The 23,242-nt window shown below is 42.3% G+C and overlaps 1 protein-coding gene across 11 annotated transcripts in view; it reads left to right on the plus strand.

Moving 5' to 3' along the window:
* Positions 1-8,012: 8,012 nt before the first annotated feature.
* The window catches only part of NFX1 (nuclear transcription factor, X-box binding 1), an 82,551-nt gene continuing 67,321 nt past the window's right edge, over positions 8,013-23,242 (plus strand). For all 11 annotated transcript variants that reach the window (XM_080669967.1, XM_080669963.1, XM_080669964.1 and 8 more), the window contains exons 1-4: positions 8,013-8,139; positions 11,631-12,629; positions 20,712-20,870; positions 22,279-22,356. In XM_080669967.1, the coding sequence (XP_080526093.1) occupies positions 8,115-8,139; positions 11,631-12,629; positions 20,712-20,870; positions 22,279-22,356 (1,261 nt within the window). In that variant the 5' untranslated portion in view covers positions 8,013-8,114. The remainder of the gene's footprint in view (positions 8,140-11,630; positions 12,630-20,711; positions 20,871-22,278; positions 22,357-23,242) is intronic.

Raw genomic sequence — 23,242 nt, forward strand, 5'->3', positions numbered from 1 at the left:
AACTGTCACTCCAACACACAAGATAGCTGCCCCCATGTGGTCAAAGATCCTGCCCCCATGTGGACACAAGATGGCCGCCACAAGATGGCCAGCAGGGGAGGGCAGTTGGGAGGGACCAGGCCTGCAAGGGAGGGCAGTTGGGGGGGACCCAGGCCTGCAGGGGAGGGAGTTAGGGGTGACCAGGCCTGCAGGGGAGGGCAGTTAGGGGCAATGAGGCTGGCAGGGGAGCAGTTAGGCATCAATCAGGCTGGCAGGGGAGTGGTTAGGGGGTGATCAGGCTGGCAGGCAGAAGCTTAGGGACAATCAGGAAGTCAGGCAGGCGAGCAGTTGGGAGCCAGCAGTCCTGGATTGTGAGAGGGATGTCCGACATGTCCGACTGCCCGTTTAGGCCTGATCCTACTGGGATCAGGCCTAAACGGGCAGTCGGACATCCCTCAAGGAGTCCCAGATTGGAGAGGGTGCAGGCTGGGCTGAGGGACACCCCCTCCCCGTACACGAATTTTGTGCGCTGGGCCTCTAATATAATTTTAATGTTGCCTGGCCAATGTTGCTCAGTGGTTGAGCATGGACCCATGCACCAAGAGGTCATTGGTTCGATTCCTGGTCAAGGCACATGCCCAGGTTATGGGCTCAATCTCTGACAGGGGACATGCATGGAGCAGCCAATCAATATTGATAGTTCTCGCCCGGCCGGCGTGGCTCAGTGGTTGAGCGTCAGTCTATGAACCAGGAGGTCAGGGTTCAATTCCCGGTCGGGGCACATGCCCGGGTTGTGGGCTCTATCCCCTGTGGGGGCGTGCAGGAGGCAGCCGATCAGTGATTCTCTCTCATCATTGATGTTTCCATCTCTCTCCCCCTCTCCCTTCTTCTCTGAAACTAATAAAAATACATTAAAAAAAATATTGATAGTTCTCTCTCATCCATGTTTCTATCTCTCTTTCCCTTCCTTTCCCTAAAAATCAATTTCAACAATTTAATATAATTTTAATGTCAATTCAGCCTAAAATCTCCACTGCAGAAATCGAATTTACCCGGTGGCATTGTGGTATAGAGGAAAGATTGAGGAACAATCCAGGCTTGGGCCCTGGGTCTGCTATGTAATAACTAAGTAGTCTCCTCGCTTATATTTCCTTATTAGTAAAATTGTGCTTACCTCACAAGGCTCTTGTGAGGAATAATGGAGATAATTGTCATGAGTACTTTGTTAACTGCAACATGCTATTTTCATATGAGGGTTTATTAACAATAAAAAAGCAGGGGCTTCTTGCTTTTCTTGGGAGTGCTATGGCAAGTCCCAAATTCCTGCCTGATTTCAGGGTCTTTCATGATCCATCCTCCTTTCCACAGTCAACTTTTCACCACCAATATTCCCTCCTCCACCTTTCTGGGTGCCTCACAATGCCACATGCACCAGCCGTTCATGTATCAACAGTTCACAACAGAATCAAGCATAAAATACAGTATTCCCATATACTCCCTATCCCCACACATGCACAACCACGCCCCCCACTCCAACCCCACAACTATAGACATTCTGTACCAGCGTGGCACATTTGTTACAATCCATGAACCTATATTGATAGATTTTATCTCAAAGTCCATAGTTTTGGTGGTGTACATTCTATGGGTTTTGACAATATACCTACCATTGAAGTACCATACAAAATAGTTTCACTGTCCTGTACCTCCCTACCTACCCCCTAAGCCCTGGCAACCACTGACCTTTTTACTGCCTCCATAATTTTGCCTTTTCCAGAATGTCATCTAGTGGAAATCATGTCGTGTGTAGCCTTTTTAGATTGGCTTCTTTCACTAAGTAATAGGCATCTAAGTTTCCTCCATGTGTTTTTCTTGGCTTGATAGGTCATTTCTTTTTAGCACTGAGTAATGCTCCATTGTTAGGACTTCTTCTTAATGTAACTGTTTACAGTTCTCAATTTCTATCTGATCACTGCTTTCATTGCTTGTCATAAGTTTGGGTATGTTGTTCAAGTACTGTTTATGGTGTATGATAAATGGGTACATGGGTTCCTTTCCATGCTCCAACTCCCTCTCCCACCCTGCGGGAATACAGTGAAAACCATCTGTAAGTGGACTGTGAGACCTTGGGAGCCTGGCCAGCTCCTTGGCCTAAGAAAGGCCAAAGAAAAACTGCTTCTAGATATGAGCCCAGATTGCAAACAGCTAGTGTTTTGATCTAATGCAGCTTGTTCTCTGGCACGTTCAACCCCCAACACCTCCCTACCCCCGCACTTCCTGGCCGCAGGCCAGATGGGACTTGGTGGAAAATTTCACTGGTCAGCCACCACCAGTACACATGTAAGTCCTAATAAACTCATCTCTTTCATAGCCAGTCCTCCAGTTTGTTTATTTGGAATCCACAAACAATATGCTAAGGTTTTTTCGGACCTCAGTTCTTTGCAGGAAAGGCAGAATAAATGTTTGTTTACTTCCATTTATTTACAAGTTTTGAAAATAATGAATAGATTTCCTAGTGTACCAGTAATAAATTATTGCCTTTCAGTTCCAAATTGACCTTTTTGCCTGCTCTGTGAAATGGATTTGAGCCTTTTAAATATTTATCCCTTGCCTGCTTGCAGTTTTAAGCTTTGTCAGTAGAGGGCACCAGAGAGATATTGCAGGAAAAAAGGGGTTTGTTTCCTGTTTCTAGTTAGGCTTCTGTGCTCTGGGCAACTTCTCCAGTGTCTGGCTTCTGTAAGGCATATGGCTCCTTCAGCAGCTGGCTTTTTCAGTGTATGGTAACTAGCAGCCAGAAACTTCTTCTGGCATCCCCCTCAGGTGGTTTGTAGTGGAGTGCCTCTTGTGATACACCTCTCTGTAAATGGCTCTTCCCAACACCCTACCTACAAGGTAGATTTATGGCAACCTCTTTTTTTTTTTTTTTGGTGCACCGGAGGTACTTCAATACCAGGTCGATGCGTGGAGTGGACAGAGCAAGGTCCTATTCCATCTCCCTGCTCCAAAAATACATTTAATATAATGTCCTCGGATAGAGGACATATCCGATATGAAACCGATAAGAACAGATACTACACTTGATCTTAGCCAAAAGGCCGAGAAGTAATGACAACCTCTTTAAAAAATATATATTCTCACACACACACACATTGAATGGCCAGATTATTATGACCACCTGACATTTGGAGGCAAATTAGCCGTACACTGCATCGTATGGAATATGGAAGCCGAAGGCCTGTTCGAACACCTTTGCTGTCTGCAGTTACCAAGATAAAACGTCTCCAATTCGCACAGGAACACAAGGATTGGACCGTCGAGCATTGGAAAAAAGTCATGTGGTCCAATGAATCACGTTTCCAGTTGCATCATGCAGATGGCAGAGTGAGAATTTTGTGGCAACAGCGTGAAAGCATACACCCCACATGCATGAGTACAACCCTTCAAGCTGGTGGGGGCAGTGTTATCGTTTGGGCATGTTTTCCTGGCATGATTTTGGCCCTTTAATTCGTGTGGAACAACGTCTGAATAGCACAACATACCTAAGTATTGTTGCTGATCAAGTTCATCCTATCATGTTAATGGCATATCCCAATGGAGATGGCTTCTTCCAACAAGACAGTGCGCCATGCCATGGTACTTGTATTGTGCAGGAGTGGTTTCAAGAACATGAGGGAGACTTTACCTTGCTTAGGTGGCCCCCACAATCACGAGATCTCAATCTAATTGAGCATTTGTGGGACGAAGTTAAAAGAGCCATCAGGAAGCTGGTTCCACAACCATCAAATCTCACTGAACTGGACAGTGCTATTCATCAGGCATGGTGTCAGATTCCTCGAATCACCTTTCAACATCTCGTGGAGTTAATGCCAAGGAGAATCGCTACAGTATTGAAGGCAAAAGGTGGCCCAACGAAGTACTGATGGGGTGGTCATAATAATCTGGCCACTCAGTGTGTATATATATATATACTAGAGGCCTGGTGCACGAAATTCATGCACTGAGCGGGGGGTCCTTCAGCTCGGCCTGCACCCTCTCACAGTCTGGGAGCCCTCGGGGGGTGTCTGACTGACAGCTTAGGGCCCGGGGGAGCAGGCCTAAGCTGTCAGTTGGACATCCTTAGCGCTGCTGCGGAGGTGGGAGAGGCTCCCACTTCTGAGCCCGACTTCTGGCTGAGCGGCACTCCTCCTGTGGAGCACATTGACCACCAGGGGCACCTCCTGCATTGCCCACCTGCCCCCCTGTTGGTCAGTGCGCATCATAGCGACCAATCTTTCTGCCATTTGGTCAATTTGCATATTAGCCTTTTATTATATTACATATGTGTGTGTGTGTGTGTGTGTGTGTGTATTTTAGGGAGGGAGAGGGAGAAAGAGATAGAAACATCAATGATGAGAGGGAATCATTGATGAGCTGCCTCCTGCACGTCCCCTACTGTGGATCAAGCCCACAACCCGGCATGTGCCCTAATCTGGAATCAAACTTTGTCCTCCTGGTTCATAGGTCAATGCTCAACCACTGAGCCACACTGGCCAGGCAGATTTCTGGCAACTTCTGCCAGGGCAGCACCTCAGTGGCTTCCTGCCACCTGGTAAGCCACAGGAACATCTTCTCTAACAAGGTCTGCACCTCAGTTCTGGGGAGATCTTTATTGGATACTATCTCAATCAACCTTAGAGGTAGTGGCTATTCCTTATATTACTAATCCTGTATTCTTTTAGAGTTCTCTTTTGATTCTTTTATTTAGTTAGTTAATTCTCACCCAGGGATATTTTTCCATTAATTTTTAGAGAGAATGTGAGGGAGGGAGGAGAGAGAGAGAAAGAGTGAGAAACATCAATGTGAGAGAGGCATATTGATTGGTTGCCTTCCACACGCACACACCCCAACTGGGGTTGGGATCGAACTTGCAACTCAGATTCGTGCCCTTGACTGGGAATTGAGCTTGCAACCCTTTGGTGTGTGGGCCACTGAGCCACACCAGCTCTTTTGATTATTAGCCAATCCTTATTACTCCAATCCCCTGTTATAGTTAATATGTCCTTACACAAATAATTCCTCTCCTGTTCAAATTACTGTGTGGTTTTTCTCTCCTGAATGGACCTAGACTGATAAAACTGGTAATTTCTAAAGATGACAGCACGTTTGTTTGATGAACTGATCTGTCAAAATTAAGGACAAAACTAATAGACTTAATGGAGGATTAACATTGAAATGTCTAAAACTGACAAGGAATTGATATCTATAATATACAAGAAACCATCAGCAAGAAAAATAGAGCAATGGGCAATGGATATGAATAAGCAATTTAAAAAGAGGAAACAAATGTCATTAAGAAATGTGAGGCTCAGTAATCAGAAACACAAAATAATGAGAGCACATCACACCTATTGTTTGGAAAAAACTTGGAAACTGTATAAGGGTTATATCTGAAATATACTTCAGATCTTTCCTTTTTCTCCACATTTACTGTCACTCTAGTCAAGGCTACCATCATATTCTGCATTTGCATAATACAAAAATGTAACTCGTCTGCCCACTTCTATTCTTGCTCCCCACAATTCACTCTTCCCCTAGGAGCAAGAGAAATCCTTAAGTGTATCTTTGCTTAGAGCCTTTCAATAACTTCCTATTGCTCTTGGAATAAAATCCATCAGCATGGCCTGTGGGTGATCTGCATGATCTCCTTAACCAGCTCTGCAATTTCATACTGTGTCCCTCTCTGCTCACTATTCTCCAGCAAATATTTTATTTTTTTAAAATATATTTTATTGATTTTTTACAGAGAGGAAGGGAGAGGGATAGAGAGTTAGAAACATCGATGAGAGAGAAACATCGATCAGCTGCCTCCTGCACACCCCCTACTGGGGATGTGCCTGCAACCAAGGTACATGCCCTTGACCGGAATCGAACCTGGGACCTTTCAGTCCGCAGGCTGACGCTCTATCCACTGAGCCACACCGGTCAGGGCTCCAGCAAATATTTTAATACCTTGAAGATTTCAAGCTCTTTCCTTCCTTCATAGATTTTGCATATGCTATTCCCTCTGAATCTTCACATAGCTTTCTTTTTCTCATCCTTTGTTCTACTGAAAGAATCCTGGCCACATTTTCTCTTTTTTTTTTCTTCTTTTTTTTGACTTATTGATTTTAAGAGGGAGAGGGAAACATCAATTTTTGTTGTTCCACTTATTTATGCATTAATTGGTTGATTCTTGTATGTGCCCTGACTGGAGATGGAATCTATAACCTTGGCATATCAAGATGACACTTTCCTAACAACTGAGCTACCCGACCACTGCTGACCACATTTTTCTGAAACAGATCCTAGTAAGTCTTTATTACTGTTACTCTGCTAGTTTCTTTCATAACAACAACATAATTTGTAATTATTTTACAAATGTTTAATTTGTAAATATAAATTACTTAGTTTTTGCCCAGCCAGTGTGGTTCAGTGGTTGACCCAAGAATAAGAAGTCGCTGATTCACATTAAAATTTACTTTTTAGAGAAACAGCGTTTGACACTGTCCCACACTAGAGATTGAGAGGCGTAGCAGATCTACCTAATACATAGTCACAAACCCAAGCAGGCAGCCAAAATGAGGAGACAAAGAAACAACCTCCAAATGAAAGAACAAGAGAATTCTCCAGAAGAGATATGAAATAGAGATAAGAAATTCATCTGAAACACAGTTCAGAGTAATGATGGTAAAGATGCTCAACAGCATGAAAAAAGGTATAGTAACTATGAAAACAGAAATAAAGAATGACATAGCACAAATAAAGAACACACTGGAAGGAATACACAGTAGATTAGGGGAAGCTGAGGATCCAATCAGTGAATTAGAAGACAGGGATAGAAAGAATATAGGGTTTTTAGCATTGCATTCATAAGCTGTATACTAGGTTTGTTTGGGTAACAACATTAATGTTATTTTCATTATCTTCCAGATATTTGGATGATTAAACACAGGGGTGGGCAAATAATTATTAATAAATAATAATACAAGAATAAACTCTGTTTTGTGTGCTCACAACTGTAAAGCCAAAAAAAAAAAAATTTACTTTTTATCTCCCCTACTAGACAATGCATTTCATGAGGGCAGGAACCATGTTTATATTTTTTCACCATTTACCTCCAGCACTTTAAGCGATGCCTGACTGAGACAGAGTATGCATTAAAATGTGTGTGAATGAATGAATCTATTTCCCATTCTTATGAAAGCCTGGGCCAGTGAATTACTTTACAAATGTAGATGCTTCACACTTAAATGTGTTCTATTTCGTAATGCAACAACAAAACAAACACTCCACACATTCACTTTTTATATTTTATACTTTAAAAACTATCAGTGCCTCCAAACTTTCCCCCTAATGTTGTATCTCTCCTATTTGTTGTCATCTGCCCGTTCAAGTTCACCATTTCCAACATGTGGTTTATCGTTTTCTGATTTGTAAGAGCTTTTTGTTTACCGGTTGTTCTGCAGACCGTTTGTCCCAAGATTGCCTTTTGACCACTTAATTTTGTGTTTTATTTTTATATATATATATTTATTTTGTATTGACTTCAGAGAGGCAAGGAGAGGGAGAGAGAAATAGAAACATCAATGAGAGAGAATCATTGATCGGCCGCCTCCTGCACACCCCACACAGGGAATTCAGCCCATAATACGGGCAACCCAAACGAGCATGGAACCGTGGGTCCACGCTCAACCACTGAGCCAGCCCAGCTGGGCAGTTTTGTGTTTTTTAACCTGAACTACTGTAGGTGATGTCCGAGCTGACTTCAGAAGACCAAGGGAAATTGGTTGGGTGGGAGAGCAAGAGGGCATAGTAGCAGGTGAGCACAGTGAAGCTTAACGAAAACGATGATTACGCAAGTGCCCGCGCCTCCGCCCCACACCCGTGTTCCTTGCAAGCTATAGTCATTTGTCTCCTCCTTCCGCCCCGAGCGTGGCGCAACTGTCTGACGTCAGGATTGCACCACACAGTTTACTCTGGCCGCGCAAACTCTGTGGCCCGTCTACCCGGCGCGCAGAGGCGAACGTTCTCTCGGCGCCGGAAGTCCAGGGCACGTGACCGGGTGACAGCGCTTGCTGGACTGCAGGGCTCGCTTTAGGTCTTGCGGCACGCACGGGATGGCGGAGGCTCCTCCTGTCTCAGGTACTGCTCTGGTCAGTGTATGAGTGGGCCCTTCTCTAGTTGCGGAGGTTTGGTCAGTGACGAGTCCTAGGGCTTCGGCCATTCATATCGCGAGAGTGGCGCCTACTAGGGTTGGGGATAGTGGCTCGGAAGGGCCAAGCCGCGCGCGCGTCGTGCTTACGGAGATCTCGACCATCCTCGACTAGGTCGTGAAATCCGGCATCTGGTTATCCAAGGAGAGCGGGTTTGTCCCAGAGCCCAGCGAGTCGATGTGGGTGTCCCTTACCTCCTGGGGCAGCAGCTGCACTGATCTCCGACAAGCGGGCGTCGGTGACTGGCGGGCTCTCGACGTATAGTGGTTTTGCACGCTGTGCTTAAGGTGTATTCGCGCGTCCCGGTGCAGCGGCGGGGGCGCGCGCTGAACACCTGTGGTTTCCAATCTCAGCCTTCTACGAACTTGCAGTGTGACTGAGCATTTTCTTCACCCGTCAGTTGGGAGTAATTAAGTTAATTCTTGTGAAGGCTCCCACCCTGTACTGTACCTGCTCCATAATTGTTAGCTCACTTCCTCTCCCGGAGTTCCCTCTGGGTATACGGACAGCCTCATTTGGCTATTAATGTAACATCCATTTCCATTTTCTTCAGAGTTTACCTTAGATCTTCGTTTTGCAAACTTTTGGACAGTAACCGGAAAGAAACGTTAAACTTATAGACCTCAGTGCACACATACATAAATATAAAAGTGAACCAAAAATTTTGGGAAGCAGTGGCTTTGCTTACTTTCTCAATACACCATTTTCTATTTCTTTTGAAGAATTACTTGTCACAACCCACTACATTGATTTGGTTTCAGGCCCCACTCTTTCTGAAAAACAGGGCAGCAATTTGCAACGTGAAATTTGTAAACAGTCATTGATTTGAATCTTAGTTCTGCTATCTATAACCAGCTGTTAGGGTACTAAGAAGAGTATATATGTATTTGTGTACTGGATGGCAGATAAAATGTATTTATTACTGTGGATCTTGGTCAGAAAGTTGGAGAACACACTGCATTGGTGTACCCCATTCCTGATTTGGGTATTAAGTCATCTTGGTGGGTGGGAACCTTTCATGCTGGTGTTTGTTATTCTGCCACCCATTCTTTTCCCATCTCCTCTAAAGTGGATCCAATGATCTCAGGCTCACTTCTGGTGTACATTTCAGTGTTTGAAGAAGAATTGGATGGGGCTAGTTGTGAGTCATAGTTTTGGCCAACAGTGTTGTGCCCCAGGTTACAACCTCCTTCCTCCTCCCCATCTACCGAGAGACAAAGTCCAAAGATCTCCCCGCTCCCTCTTATTTGCCTGAGCTTGCTTTTGCCTTCGTTTCTATTCCATGTTCTTATTTCAGCATGATCTCTAACCCACACCTCCATCCCCACTCAAGGTTTCGTTCTCTTGCCTGCCTCAGTCCTCAGACAGCAGCCCGGTCCTGGGGGCTATCTTTCTGCCTATGTGCGGACTACTATGCCAGCTTTGTCTCTGGACTTTATAATCTACAGTTTACTCTGCTCCACCCACCCGTGGACACCTACAGTGCTGCCATGTAATCTTGGATCTAGGGTACCACTTGCACTATAGCAATGCCTTGGTATGAGACCTACCGTTTACTGAGTAACTTCCAGCTACTTAAAATAGTGTGGGGGAAAGGGTGTTTCAGATCTTTGTGTCTCAGGTCCAGTTTCCTGACTCATGTGCCCTTTTCCCTTCCTTGTGTCTCTTAAGGCTCTTTCTGAGAGCTTTGCCTACTACATCATGTCTAGTGGAGCACATTCTGTATATGAATAGGTACTGCCCTGTCTAGAATCTCTAGTTGCATCAACTCCCTACTGCTTAACATGAAACACTCTTTTCCCATCTTTTACCAGGTTATTTACTGACCCATTTTTTGCCTCTCTCTCCGACCTTGCTTCTTTAAGCAGGAAAGGACTGCACAATACCCACTTGGTCTAATCTAGCCATTCCCACCTTCTCTGCCAGTTTCTGAATTTGTCTAATCCTTTTGCCATTTTGCAAGGCCTTCTACCCCATCCCAAGAATTCTGCGTATATGAAAGCTTTCAGAACAAATTCTGGATTGAGTGAGAGGTTACCCTATGACCTTTTTGATCTTGTTCACTACTTTTGTGTATGTTTCTGTGGTACCAGCTGCCCAACCTCTGACACTGTAGTATGGTGATAGTGAAAGAGCATGGACTCCAGAACCATATAGCCTGGGGTGGAATTCTAAATCTGCTTTAGAAAACCCTTGTAGCCTTGGGCAAGTTACTTACTCTTTCTGTGTAGCAGTTTTCTCATCAGGAATGTGAGGGAAGATTAAATGAGCTAACACATGCAAAGTGCTTAAAATAGTGCCTGGCACCTGTTAAGTATCTAACAGAGTACATAACCAGATTGTTATTAAACCCAAAGCCCCCAGGCTGTGAACTGCGCCCATCTGTGGTTGGGTCTGTATGTCTCAGATAGTCTGTAATCCGAACAGCAATAATAAAGCACCATTTTAACCACCTTATACATGTTACTAATTTGCTTTACTCTTCATAGCAACTCTTTGATGTAGGAATTATTATTATCTCTATTACATATAAGAAAACTGGGGTTACATAACTTCCATAAAGACAATAAGTAAACCCAGGTCTCTTAGGCCCTATAAATTCATAGTATATTCTATATGCTATATATAGTTCTCACTTGGCTACTAACTAGTTTTGTATCCTGAGGCAAATCATTTTGTCTTTGTGCTTCAGACAAAATGAGACTAAGTTGACTATACAAAGAAGCATTTGGGGGGAATAAATGAATAGGGCATATGTTTAATTTTTGAGACTCTGGGATTCTGGACTGTATTATAAAGCTTATGTATAGAACATCTAATATATATTCCTGGGGGGAAGAGATGAAAACTAATGTACTTACTATGCTAAGTACTATCTATGTGAAATCATATTTAAATTTCACAATAACCTTTTAAAATAGTATTATCATCTTTTGTCATGGATGAGGACACTAGGCAAAAAGCAATCAAGTGATATACCTAAGCTCGTAGCATAAGTTGGAAGGCCAGACTTCAAACTGATTTTGGCTGATTCCTAAGCCTGTTTACTTGATATTGCACAATGCTACATTGGAGTTTCAAAAGATCACTTGGAACCTGCAAATGATGTCTCATCTCTGAACTATTTGCTGACTTTAAATTTTTTGATAAAGTAAATGCATGTATAAATAATGTCTGATGGCCCAGGTGAGCAGTTTTACCTAGCAACTCTCAGTGCTGGCTATTGGTGAAGCTACTGGACATGCAACGATCAGTCTTTCACAACACCTTGAACCCAACACCTTCACAGGAAACACATTTTACTAAGAGCCCGTTTTATACCAAGTCCTTAGGAAAATAACTTTTAGATATGGCTTACAGTCTGATGGGCTTCATGGTTAACTGATTAATTTCCTGGCATGTCTGTTTCTTGTGTCCTAGGTACTTTTAAATTCAATACGGATGCTTCTGAGTTCATTCCTCAGGAGAGGAAAAAATCTGGTCTACACTGTGGGAGTCAAAGAAGACTAGATTCTAATAGGATTGGTAGAAGAAATTACAGTTCACCACCTCCGTGTCACCTTTCCAGGCAAGTCCCTTATGATGACATCTCTGCTGTTCATCAGTACAGTTACCATCCTTCAGGAAGCAAACCTAAGAGTCAACAGCTTTCTTTCCAATCCTCTGCTTCTAATAAATCACTCAAGAACCTTCAGAATCAACCTGTACAGAAATTGAGGAGTGAAAAGCAGCATATCAGAGTCAAGAGAGTACAAAGTGTAACTGACCAGACCTCAGATGTGTCTGGCTTAGAAAGTGTGGCCCGATCAGAGAGTGGGACAAAGCTCAGAGAGCACAGCCCTGCTGAAAGTGAAAAGGAAATTGTTGGTGCAGATCCCAGGGGAGCAAAACCAAAAAAAGCAGCCCAATTTGTATATAGCTATGGTAGAGGACCGAAAGTCAAGGGGAAACTCAAATGTGAGTGGGGTAACAGAATGACACCCAAACCTGAGGATGCCGGATCTGAAAATATCAAACCTGTGGGCGTTATCCACCCTGACTCTTCAGATACATCCTTTAGAAAAGGAGTACTGGATGGGTCTGGGGCCAGACGCAATGAACAGAGAAGACACTCACAGAAAAGGCCTCCCTGGGAAGTGGAGGGGGCGAGGCCACGTCCAGGCAGGAATCCACCAAAACAGGAGGGTCAACGACATACAAGTGCAGGACCCAGAAACAGCATGGCCCCCATTCTAAAGGACAACCTTAATGAACGACCAGCAAAATCTGCCTGCAACAATGGGAACTTGGCAGTCATTAACAAGTCTTCCAGAAGGATTGACCCAGAGAAATGTGCTATAAGGAGGCAGGATCCTCAAGTCGCATCTTTCCCCCGAGGCAAACAGAACCCCGTGCTAAAGAATGTGGAAACACACACAGGTAAATCTACCTGGATGGGTAGGAAATGTTTTGTTTTTCTGATTTTAAGTTTTTGAATAGGTAATATATTCACACAGTTTAGAAGTCAGAAAGTATAAAAAGGTACACAGGTGGCTCAGTTAGTTGGAGCATCATTTCATACACCAAGAGGTGGGGGGTTCAATTCCCAGTCAGGGCACATACCTAGGTTGTGGGTTTGATTCCCAGTCAGGGTGTGTATGAGAGGCAACTGATTTATGTTTCTCTCTCTCTCTGTCTCCCTCTCTCCCTTCTTTCTCTAAAATCAATTTAAAAAAAACACACACACAAAAAACAGCCTGACCTGTGTGGCTCAGTGGTTGAGCACCTACCTATGAACCAGGAGGTTACGGTTTGATTCCGTTCAGGGCACATGCCCCAGTTGTGGGCTCAGTTCCCAGTGGGGGGCGTGCAGGAGGCAGCTAATCAATGATTCTCTCTCATCGTTGTTTCTGTCTCTGTCTTCCTCTCCCTTCCTCTCTGAAATCAATAAAAATATATTAAATAAATAAATATTTAAAAAACACACACACAAAACAACCCCATATCCTCAGGTGAGGATTAAAAAAAAAAAAAAATACACAGTGAAAAGTCTTTCTGTCCTTGTTCATCATCTGCCTGGATTCTGCCACCACCTCCTCTCCCCAGTACGTAACTATTTACTTAGTTTTTATGTCATAAGCAAATACAAATAAGGAATTTTTTCTTAAATAAGGAATTTTGTAAGGTTTTTGAAAAATGCATATATGGATGGTATAGATATTTAGTAGCAAGAATTTTTTTTACTTTATTTTTATTAAATTTTGTAATAAAAATACAGATCATACAGTCCAAGACAGAATGAGTAATCAAAAGTTAATTTCTTATCATAAACTAAATAACTGATAAGAATACTGACAGAAGACTACACAATGTACCATAATATTATAAAATGTAGCAACTGATTCTTCTGTGTTCTCTTTTCTTCTGCATGGGTGAATATTTCTTTATTGCTTCTTTAAATTTTTTAATTTTATTGTTGACAGTATTATAGATGTCCCCCAATTTTCTTCCCCCTTTCCCGCTCTTTTCAGCCCCTGCCCCACCCCACCAGGCCTTCACCACACTATTGTCTGTATCCATTGGTTATGCATATATGTATATAAGTTCTTTGGTTAATCTCTTCCTTTCCGTCCCCCCTACCCCCATTTGTGATATGTCAGTCTGTTTCATGCCTTCATGCCTCTGGACCTATTTTGTTCGTCAGTGCAAAATTTTTTTGAATTATGAAAGCACAAGTAGAGGATGGTAATATCTCCACTACCTCTCCTGGTTCTAGCCTGCATCACCTTTTGTCTGCTCATCTGCAAGCGTTCCTAACTAATCTTGCCATCTCCAGTTTCTCTCATCTCTAATACTAGGATCAGAGAGTGATCTTTCTAAAACACATATTGAATTGTGTCACTACTACCACCCCGCCCCCTTTTGTTCACCTTTTTTCATCACCTATAGATTTTGGCTTCTGCCTTACCCAACAACCCCATTTTCTGTTGCCCATCACACTTTATTCCCTGGACTCTATATCTTTTTATCTTTCCATGATGTTGCATGTTTTGGCTCTCTCTAGAACAGGGGTCCTCAAACTTTTTAAATAGGGGTCCAGTTCACTGTCCCTCAGACCGTTGGAGGGCCGGACTATAGTTTAAAAAAAAAAAACTATGAACAAATTCCTATGCGCACTGCGGGCCCGGGATGAGTCGGCTGCTAAGCGGGACAGGCAGCGGCACCCGGCGGGCCGGATAAATGTCCTCAGCGGGCCACATGTGGCCCGCGGGCCGTAGTTTGAGGACACCTGCTCTAGAATGTCTACCACTCAGCTCATTGGTGAATTCTTAACTCATTTTTCAAAAGCTAGTTTAGTCACATGTCCAGGAAACCTTTTCTCACCTAGTCTACAGATAAAATAAATATTTTCCAGCCTTGTGATATGTCTTTCCCTTACATATACATGCTTCTATTATAGCAGTTACACTGAAAACCATCATTTGTTCGTGTGTCAGTGCTCTTACTTATAAGCTTCTTAGAAGCAGACTGTATCTTTCTATTTTTTTTTTATTGATTTCAGAGAGTAAGGGAGAGGAGGAGAGAGAGAGAGAAACATCAATGATGAGAGGGAATTATTGATTGGCTGCCTCCTGCACATCCCTATTGGGGATCAAGCCCGCAACCCGGGCATGTGCCCTGACTGGAAATCAAATCCATGACCTCCTGGTTCATAGGTCGATGCTCAACCACTGACATGCTGGCCTGGCGAGACTGTATCTTTCTTGACTGTTAGAAAGTTCTTCCTTATGTTGAACTGAAAACTTCCTTACTATAAATACTTTCCATCCTCTGGTTCAAGTTCTAGCCTCTGAGCTACACAGCAACTAGTCTTTCTCCTTAGAATTCCCCTCCCCCTCATTGCAAATAAGCTTCTTGTAATATTTGAAGACACTTCTCATTTTGCCCTGAGGATATATTTCACCTAGACCCGTGGTCGGCAAACTGCGGCTCACGAGCCACATGTGGCTCTTTGGCCCCTTGAGTGTGGCTCTTCCACAAAATACCATGGCCTGGGTGAGTCTATTTTGAAGAAGTGGCATTAGAAGAAGTTTAAGTTTAAAAAATTGGACTCTCAAAAGAAATTTCAATTGTTGTACTGTTGATATTTGGCTCTGTTGACTAATGAGTTTGCTGACCACTGACCTAGACCAAATAGCTTCATGGACCTTCACAGTTCTGGTCTCCCTCCAATTTAATGTGACATACAGCCTAACGTGTGAAGCCACCACCTGCCTGAGTCTGTTTTCACACTGGCCTATAGTTCTTTTAGTTCTAATTTGCTTCACCAGGCAGTCATTCTTGGGACCTCGACTTGTTTGTGAAGCCAGGCAATGTTATACCAGAGTTGCTTCTGAATTTGTAAGGCTGGTTAATGGTCTCCTATCTATATATATAAAAGGCCAATATACAAAGTGTTCCTTACGGGAGTTCGACTGGGAGTTCGATTGCTCGCTATGACATGCGCTGACCACCAGGGGGAAGTGCGGAATGAAGGAAGGCCCTGGCTGGCAGCCAGGGAAGGGAGGCCCTGGCTGGCAGCCAGAAGGCCCCAATCATCCCTGATCGCTGGCCAGGCCTAGGGACCCTACCTTGTGCATGAATTTTGTGCACCGGGCTTCTAGTTGTTTCATAATGAATTATCACAAATGTAGTGGCTTAAGATACCACAAATTTATTATGTCACAGTTTCTGTGGATCAGGAGTCTGGGTCCAGGTAGCTGAGTTCTTCACTCAGTCTCACAGGACTGAAACTTGGCCAGGGATGCAGTCTCATCTGAGGTGTAGGGTCCTCATTCATGCTCACTTGTTGGTAGGATTTAGTTCCTTATGTGTGTAGGACTGAGGTCCCCATTTTCTTGCTGGCTATTGCCTGGGGGGTCACTCTCAGCTCCTAGAGGCCACCTGCAACTCTGTACCACATGGGCCCTCTCCACAACTTGGTAGTTTACTTCTTTAAGGCCTATAGGAAAGCATCTGCTATAGCTTCTTCAAACCTCTCTGATGTCTGTCTTTGATCTCTAGACTATTTTAAAAGGACTCTCCTGATTAGATCAGCCCACCATACTGAAGGGGTGGAGATTATACAGGAAATGCATACCCCAGGGTGGGAGTCTTAGAGACCATCTTAGAGTTCTGCCTAACAAATCTTTCTTGGCCTCACATCCCTACATATTCTTGAGCGCACTATTCATATTTATTGAGTAAATACTATGTGCCAAGCATTTCTAGATACTGGAAATACAGTGCTAATGGGATTTACATTCTGGTAGGGAAGACAAAGAGAAAGCATTTAAATTTTTAATTTGTCAGGTAGTGATAAGCTAAAAAGAAATATAAAACAGGTTAAGGGGACAGGGTAACAGGGGCACTAGTTTAGAAAAGGTTGGTCTCTTTGATGAGCATTTGAAGAGAGACCAGAGGGAAGTGAAGGAGTGCGCCCTGTGGCTCTTTGGAGAAGAGCATTCTAGGCAGAGGCAGAAACAGGTTTAGACTGCGGTGGGAGGGCAGGATCGTGAGCAGTGAAGGTAGTGGGAGAGGAGATCAGATAAATCACATGAGCTGGATTATGTGAGGTTCTTAGATCTGGTTCTGAGTAAGAAGATGAGAAGCAGCTGGAAGGTTTTGGGAAAAGGGCATGATCTTACTAACATTCTAAAATGAGCATTCAGCCTGCTGTGTGGAGATTAGGCTTTAAGGAAGCAAAGGGACAGGTTAGGAGGCTGTTGAAGGAATGCAGGTAGTTGATGGAGACAGACTAAATCATTCTTCTACCTTTGTTTTAAAATCCTTCTTTCATTGAACCTAATGCCACATTACCTTGTAACTACATCACCTGCCATATCTTATCATTTATTAGCCTCCAAATCTCCCAGCCCTCATTTATTAATGCTTCTAGCTACATCTTTTCTTTACCACAGTGGTTCTCAAAGTGTAATTCCAGACCAGCAGCCGTTAGCAACACCTGGGAATTTGTTAGAAAAGCATATTCTTGGGCCTTATCTCAGATTTACTAAACAAATTCTGGGGCCCAGCAGTCTTACCTTTTAACAAGCCTCCAGGTGATTCTAAGGTATGTTCAAATTTGGGAACTAATTTACCATATATCTTGCTGTTATTCTGAGTAACTTTAGTGATCATATGCATTGTGCCATCTTCAAGTTCTTTGATATTGTTAACCACAGGGACTTTGACCTTCATTCCATCTCCATACCCACTACCAGGGAAATAGTAGTGGAAATAATCTCGGAAATGCCCAATCTCTGAAATATTAAAGTCTGTGTTCCACTCTCTGACCATAGATTCCTGCCCTTCTGGCTCCCTCAGTTTCCTCCACCCGTTACCAGTTTTGCCAGCCTCCTACCCATCTGCATTCCCTCTGTAGGCGGGACTTACCATAGGTCATTTGAAGTATTATCCTTCTGCCAAGTCGTTCGGTAGAATCACATCCCTGGATTGATGGTGCAATCTATCTTTCCTTCTCCTAGGTAACAGAATGCTGTTCCAGGAGATTACATAATAGTACAGATTTGGCACTGCTGCAATTAATTTGCCTTCTCAGGGAAGCCTCTCTGATCACTTTGTTTCAAACCATACTTCCCCCACTGTTAGCATTCCCTATCCTCCTTTCCTGGTTTATTTTTCTCCATAGCAACATATCACTATTTGATGATGCTACATATTTTCATAATTTATTCATTTATTGTCTACTTTCCCCCACTAGATAATAAGCTTCATAGGGCAGAAGGTTTTTGTCTGTTCACTGGATATCCTAAGCGTCTAGAGTGCCTGACACAGTAGGTTTTAGTAAATTTTTTTTAAAAATATGCTTTTATTGATTTTAGATTGAAAGGAAAGGAGAGAGAGAGAAACATCAATGTGAGAAACATCTATCGGTTGCCTCACGTAAACACCCTGACCAGGAACCGAACCCTTTGGGCATGAGCCCTGACAGGGAATTGAACTGGCAGACTTTTCATGCATGGGATGATGTTCAACCAACTGGGCCACACTGGCCAGGGCTTAATAAATATTTTTGAATAGTGGTCTCCAACCTCATTTGGCTTTCAGCACTGCCTATATTCTCTTGTATGACTTTGGTCAGCTGTCCTTCCTTTTCATCTAAGACTACTCCAGACTTTTTCCTCCTATATTTCCTTTCATCAATTTTTTTCACATTTATTATTCCACATTCTCAAGCTCAAGATCTTCCCAAGTCTGTTCTACCCGCCTCAAGAAAAACTTACCCTGTTATATGACCTCCCAGTAGTGTTTCTTATCCTTCCATACAGTCAAATCAAGAGTTGTTTGCCTTTCCCCCCTTTTCCCTATTTTGATTAACTTCTCATTCCTCTGCCATCATCACCACGTGACTCAGAGCTGCTGGTAAGGTCATGAATGGCTTCCTATTTGCCACATCCAGTGGAAAGATGTATTTCAGTCCTTATTATGCTGAACTTCCCTTTGAGTTTGATGCAAAGATGGAGTATTTTTATTTTATTTATTTATTTTTTTAAATATATTTTATTGATTTTTTACAGAGAGGAAGGGAGAGGGATAGAGAGTTAGAAACATCAATGAGAGAGAAACATCGATCGGCTGCATCCTGCACACTCCCCACTGGGGATGTGCCTGCAACCAAGGTACATGCCCTTGACTGGAATCGAACCTGGGACCCTTGAATCCGTAGGCCGACGCTCTATCCACTGAGCCAAACCAGTTAGGGCAATGGAGTATTTTTAAAAAAATGTAACTTCCTTGACTCATTTGTTCCTTCATCCAGTCATCTGACAAATATTTATTGAGCACCTGGTATATGTCAGAAACTGGAAATACTACAGTGAGCAAGGCAGATAAGGCACTGTCCCTGCCTCACAGAGCACACAGTCCTGGGGTGTTTGTTTGTTTTTTTTGCTATTAAATTGGACAAAGTAATCTTAGGAGAGCTAATACTATTAAAGGATTAAAATGTGAGCTTCTGGGTCATACAGCAATGAATTTGAATTTTGGCTTTTTAATTTCTAGTTTTGTAACTTGTGTAAGTGATTTAACCACTTTGAGCCTCAGTTTCTTCATCTATAAAATAATACTCATATTTTAACTTTGTTAAGAGAATTAAATAATATGTGTAAAGTGCTTTAGCACAGCATTGGGTTAGGTCAGTGGTCAGCAAACTCATTAGTCAACAGAGCCAAATATCAACAGTACAACAATTGAAATTTCTTTTTTTTATTTTAAATATATTTTATTGATTTTTTACAGAGAGGAAGGGAGAGGGATAGAGAGTTAGAAACATCGATGAGAGAGAAACATCGATCAGCTGCCTCCTGCACACCTCCTACTGGGGATGTGCCCGCAACCAAGTTACATGCCCTTGACCGGAATCGAACCTGGGACCTTTCAGTCCGCAGGCCAAACCGGTTTTGGCAACAATTGAAATTTCTTTTGAGAGCCAAATTTTTTAAACTTAAACTTTTTCTAACGCCACTTCTTCAAAATAGACTTGTCCAGGCTGTGGTATTTTGTGGAAGAGCCACACTCAAGGGGCCAATGAGCCGCATGTGGCTCGCAAGCCACGGTTTGCCGACCACTGGGTTAGGTGATTTAAGGTTATTTTATTCTTATAACCTATTTAGACTTAAATAAAATAACGTGAAATACTAGTAATACCTAAAGTATGAACTAAATATATATATATATATATATATATATATATATATATATATATACACACATATACATATATGTGTGTGTGTGTATATATATATATATATATATTTATACACTCATCTCTGAGAGCACCTGACTATACTTGGGATAGAAGGACTTTGCTGAGATTGTATTTGAGGAAAAAGTCTGGAAGTGGGTGAAGATATTGAGGAATAAATCTGGAAGGAGTCTTAAAATGCCATATATTGGTCTTTCTCACCAGATGGCGAGCTTTTGGAGCCAGGGACTGTTTCTCTTTCTGTCTATAGCCCTACTATGCGCTTGTGATAGGCACTAAGCATACCTTTATTGAGAAAAAAAAAAAAAAGACTTTCAGGGCAAGAACCATCTCACCACCATGGATTGTTAGGAAGCTATCCAGGCTTCAATTTCTTGCAGTTGGCCATTCACAAGCCCCACCCCTAGCCTGAATCCATGGATCTGGTAGATTCAGAGCATCTCAGTTTAAGTAGGGCAAGGCAGGGCCCTACAGTATGCTGCTCCTGTGGATGCTCAAGTTGTGTGATGAGGGGCATTGCTGGGCAGTTTCTTAGGAATGTTTCCTCAATTGTGGGAATTCCCATCTGAATGTCTACTTCCTAAATCTTCTACCTCAGCATATTCCTGCTTCTTCTTGGCCTGTCTCTGAACAGATTCAGACATCCCTTAAAACCTCTGTGTTTGGGTTCTTTCAGATGCTTTGCTGATCCTTGGTTGACTAAAGTAAGGATTGGTTTTCTATGTTTGAGTTTATCTGTTTTGTTTTTTAAACAGGTTCTCTAGTTGAACAACTAACTACAGAAAAATATGAGTGCATGGTGTGCTGTGAATTGGTTCGCGTCACGGCCCCAGTGTGGAGTTGTCAGAGCTGTTACCACGTGTTTCATTTGAACTGCATAAAAAAATGGGCAAGGTCTCCAGCATCTCAAGCAGGTCAGTCATTTCTCTCTTCTGAGTAGTTATTCTCACCCATTTGATATATTCAGTTTTTAAAACACTATTTAATTCTTCTTGAATATTTTATCTGCAGGGAGAATATGTTGTCTCAGTCACATATTTCAGATGGCCAGTATTAAGCTGTAGATCTCAAACCAGCTAAACAAAACAGTGTTAAAATATATTTAAGGTAAAATAAAATCAGTCACGTCTACTGAAATGGTGGTTTTTATCCAGGTAGCAACTATAGAAAACATTTCTTATGTAGTTTGCTTTAGAAAATTTATAGAAACCCACTGTTTAATTCATACTTGGAATATTGAAAGTTGTTTTGCCTTTAACAAATATTCTCCATAGTATTTTGTGGGCTTTTTTCAAAGGATACTAGTACTTATGGGTAATGCAAATGTTAATAATATGCTTTCTGAACTGTGGCTCTTCTTCCAATTTAAGATATCTGGGCTTTCATGCATGTACTAAAAATACTTTATCCTTTTCTTTTTTTTCAAGCCAACATTCAGATAATGGTTATCTTGACATTAGAAATACTGTAATAGGCCCTGGCCAGGTTACTCAGTTAATTGGAGCTTCATCCCAATATGTCAAGGTTGTGGGTTCGAACTCCAGTCAGGGCACATATTAGAAGCAACCAATGAAGGCATGAATAAGTGGAACAACAAATCTATGTTTCTCTCTTTCTCTCTCTCTTCCCTCTCCCCCTTCTCTCTCTCTCTAAAATAACTTTTAACAAAATGAGAAATATGCCCTAACCAGTTTGGCTCAGTGGATAGAGCATCAGCCTGTGGACTGAAAGGTCCCAGATTCGATTCTGGCCAAGGGCTCATACCTTGGTTGTGGGCACATCCCCAGAAGGGGGTGTGCAGGAGGCAGCTGATCGATGTTTCTCTCTCATCGATGTTTCTAACTCTCTATCCCTCTCCCTTCCTCTCTGTAAAAAATCAGTAAAATATATTTTAAAAAAAGGCAACAAAATGAGAAATAGAACATTATCACTACAAAAAGAAATGAAATTATGTGATGAGATGGAGGTATTAATTAATACTATTGTGGTAATCATATTGCAGTATGTTACTATATTAAAGCACATGTTGTACACCTTAAACTTACATAATGTTATGTCATTTATATCTCAGTTAAATAAAGAACAAAATGGATACCCACTTGATTCATTGTATCTAAAGTCCTTATAAATATAAGCCTAAATACAGTATTTAAGCAAAGCATTCAGAATTGTGATTTTGTTTCTTTAATGTCTAAATCCTTAACATGGAAATTACCATCACTGCTTCAATGTTATGGCTTATTATAGGTTTAAATTTTTTAAAAAATTATGTGTGCTTTTTAAAGGAAATTATTTTTGTTTCTTCCCCCTTTTTTTTGGTAGATGGCCAGAGTGGTTGGAGGTGCCCTGCCTGTCAGAATGTTTCTGCACATGTTCCCAATACCTACACTTGTTTCTGTGGTAAGTTTTTTTTGCATACATTGAAGTCTTTTCCACTTCATGCATTGTACTTCAGTTCCCAGCCCAGGAGAGCTGGTCTGTTAGGCATGTTTTAGAAGTTACTTATATGAACTCAAAGCTACAGGGGTCTACTAGACATCACATACATGTTGTCTGTCAAACAGATAGAGTCACAGACCTTTACGCCCTTGGCAGAGTATTCTGGAGAAGGGTCTTTATGTCATGTCCTCCAGGCTCATGCTATTTCCAAGCTGTGGTGCAGTTCTCCTTGGTCTTCACTTTAGACCAGAGCTGATTAAATGGCGAAGTCAAGAATAGACATGGGCTTCTTCTCATTTCTAGCTGTAACAGCTTTGATATTCCAGATTTGAGCAGCATAAGGAAAGTAGTATTTAAGTATACTTTTATTTTAACCCAAGGAATCAGTCATTGATGTTTATAATAGAGAGATTTTCTATAGACCAGAATTACTAACTATCCTTGTGCCCTCCCTCTTTATGGAATAATCTCCTTGTTTTTAAATAGCTCAGTTCGCCCTGGCCAGTGGTGTTCAGTGGTTAGAGTGTTAGCCCATGCACCCAAGAGTCTCAGGTTCAATTTCATGTACCTGGATTGCAGGTTTAATACCGGCCCAGTCACTCAGATGGTGCACATGAAGGAGGCAACCAGTCGATGTGTCTCTCTCCCTCTCTCCCTCCTCCCTCCCTTCCTCCTTTCCTCCCTCCCTGCCTTTTTCTCTAAAAATCAATGTGTGACTCTAGGGTAGGGGTGGGGAACCTTTTTTTTTGCCAAGGGCCATTTGGATATTTATAACATCATTTGTGGGCCATACAAAATGATCAGTTTAAAAAACAGCCTGTTATATTTGGTCAAACATTTTATTAAC

This window comes from Plecotus auritus (assembly GCF_963455305.1).
Source record: "Plecotus auritus genome assembly, chromosome: 5".
NCBI classification, from domain to species: domain Eukaryota; kingdom Metazoa; phylum Chordata; class Mammalia; order Chiroptera; family Vespertilionidae; genus Plecotus; species Plecotus auritus.